The sequence below is a fragment of the Octopus bimaculoides genome, chromosome 24, assembly GCF_001194135.2.
Source record: "Octopus bimaculoides isolate UCB-OBI-ISO-001 chromosome 24, ASM119413v2, whole genome shotgun sequence".
NCBI classification, from domain to species: domain Eukaryota; kingdom Metazoa; phylum Mollusca; class Cephalopoda; order Octopoda; family Octopodidae; genus Octopus; species Octopus bimaculoides.
The window spans coordinates 8,642,604-8,644,184 of NC_069004.1; the positions used below are offsets into that span (position 1 = coordinate 8,642,604).

At 39.0% G+C, this 1,581-nt stretch overlaps 1 protein-coding gene across 1 annotated transcript in view; it reads right to left on the reverse strand.

Moving 5' to 3' along the window:
• The window catches only part of LOC106879722 (fibrillin-2), a gene marked incomplete at its 5' end in the record, with an annotated part of 60,038 nt that overhangs the window by 14,537 nt on the left and 43,920 nt on the right, over nt 1–1,581 (reverse strand). The window contains one exon of the mRNA XM_052976508.1: nt 684–809. Coding sequence (XP_052832468.1) covers nt 684–809 — 126 coding nt within the window. The remainder of the gene's footprint in view (nt 1–683; nt 810–1,581) is intronic.

Sequence of the window (1,581 nt, forward strand, 5' to 3'; positions counted from 1 at the left end):
ATATATACAAAAAACGATGTCCGGAAGTTATATAATGTGAAAGTGCTCCTTTGATGCAAGTCTGATGAAGAGCCACTCTAATGTCTAAAACCACTACGATTATGCACAGGAGTCGGTCCAATGTTTTGTTCACATGCCACCAACACAAGTGCCAGTAAGGCGAAGCTGGAAACGATCGTGCTCAAATGGTCCTTTTTACATGCCACCGGCACAGGAGCGAGACCGCTACTCTGGCAGTGATCCTGCTCGGATGGCGCTGTTAGTGCTCCACTGGCACGGGTGCCAGTAGGCACGTAAAAAAACCGATGCCAGTACTGCCGGACTGTCCCTCGTGCTGGTGACACATAAAAAGCACCCACTACACTCTCGGAGTGGTTGGCGTTAGGAGTGAATCTGAGAGGGGAATATGTTGAATAAAATCCTAATTAACTGATCCTCCTGTATTTTCATTTACCCAAAACCAGCACCTCTTTGCATATCTTCAATTGAAGCCAAGAGACAACAGACTCATTGATGTAGAAGCTGAATATAAACTGCATCATCATGCTCACCTACCTTGGAGAATCTGTATATGTCAATGACTTTGCCCTTTTCCTTCAGACTAAGCCCAACAAAAGAAAAATTAATTAATTAAATTAGATATTAAAAATTTAAAATAAAAGATAGAAACAACATTGTCTTACCTATACATTTCCTCTTGTCACTTGAAAGAACATAACCAGAAGGACAATTACAAATGTACGATCCATCTGTATTGATGCAGTTTCCATTATAACAGATGTTAGATTCTGTAAAACACTCATCAATGTCTGCAAATAGATTCAAGATGAAAAATAAATAGCAATATTGTGGGTGTAACAGATGTGCAACAGATGTAGTTAATTGTGGAAGAAGCTATTAAGAAGAAAGATAGAAAAAGGTGACTATGTGGTTAAAGAAGTTTGCCTTGTGATCACATGATTTTGATTACAATCCCATTGAACTTTTAAATCCAAACCTAATGATAACAAAAGGGATCTACTGTGAGCTGTTTGAGGAGCCTAAGTCAATGTTAGAAGAAAAAAGACCATCTTTGGTTTCAAGACAAAAGGTGTTCTTCCACCAGGATAATGTTTGGCCACATACAGTGAGGATGACATTCTAAAGGCTAGAACAGTTTGAACGGGAAACGATGCCCCACTCACCGTATTAACCAGACACTGCCCCATCTGATTATCGTTTATTCCGCAGTCTTCAAAATGATTTGGATGGAAAAGATATGAATTCTGTAGACGAGTTTTGAATAGTACTGGAGGAGTATTTTTCATCACGGACAAGTGAATATTGGAAGAGGGGCCTTGCAAGTCTACCAGATGGAGGGAAAAGCATTGTAGAAAATGAAAGAGAGTGTATTTTCGATTAAAAGAACCTTGTTTCTCTTCGTTTTGAAAAATAAAAGAAGCATAAAAAACCGCATTATTTATGGGATGGCCCAATAAATATGTGTGTGCATACATACATACATACATACATACATACATACATACACACACACACACACACACACACACACACACACACACACACACACACACACACACA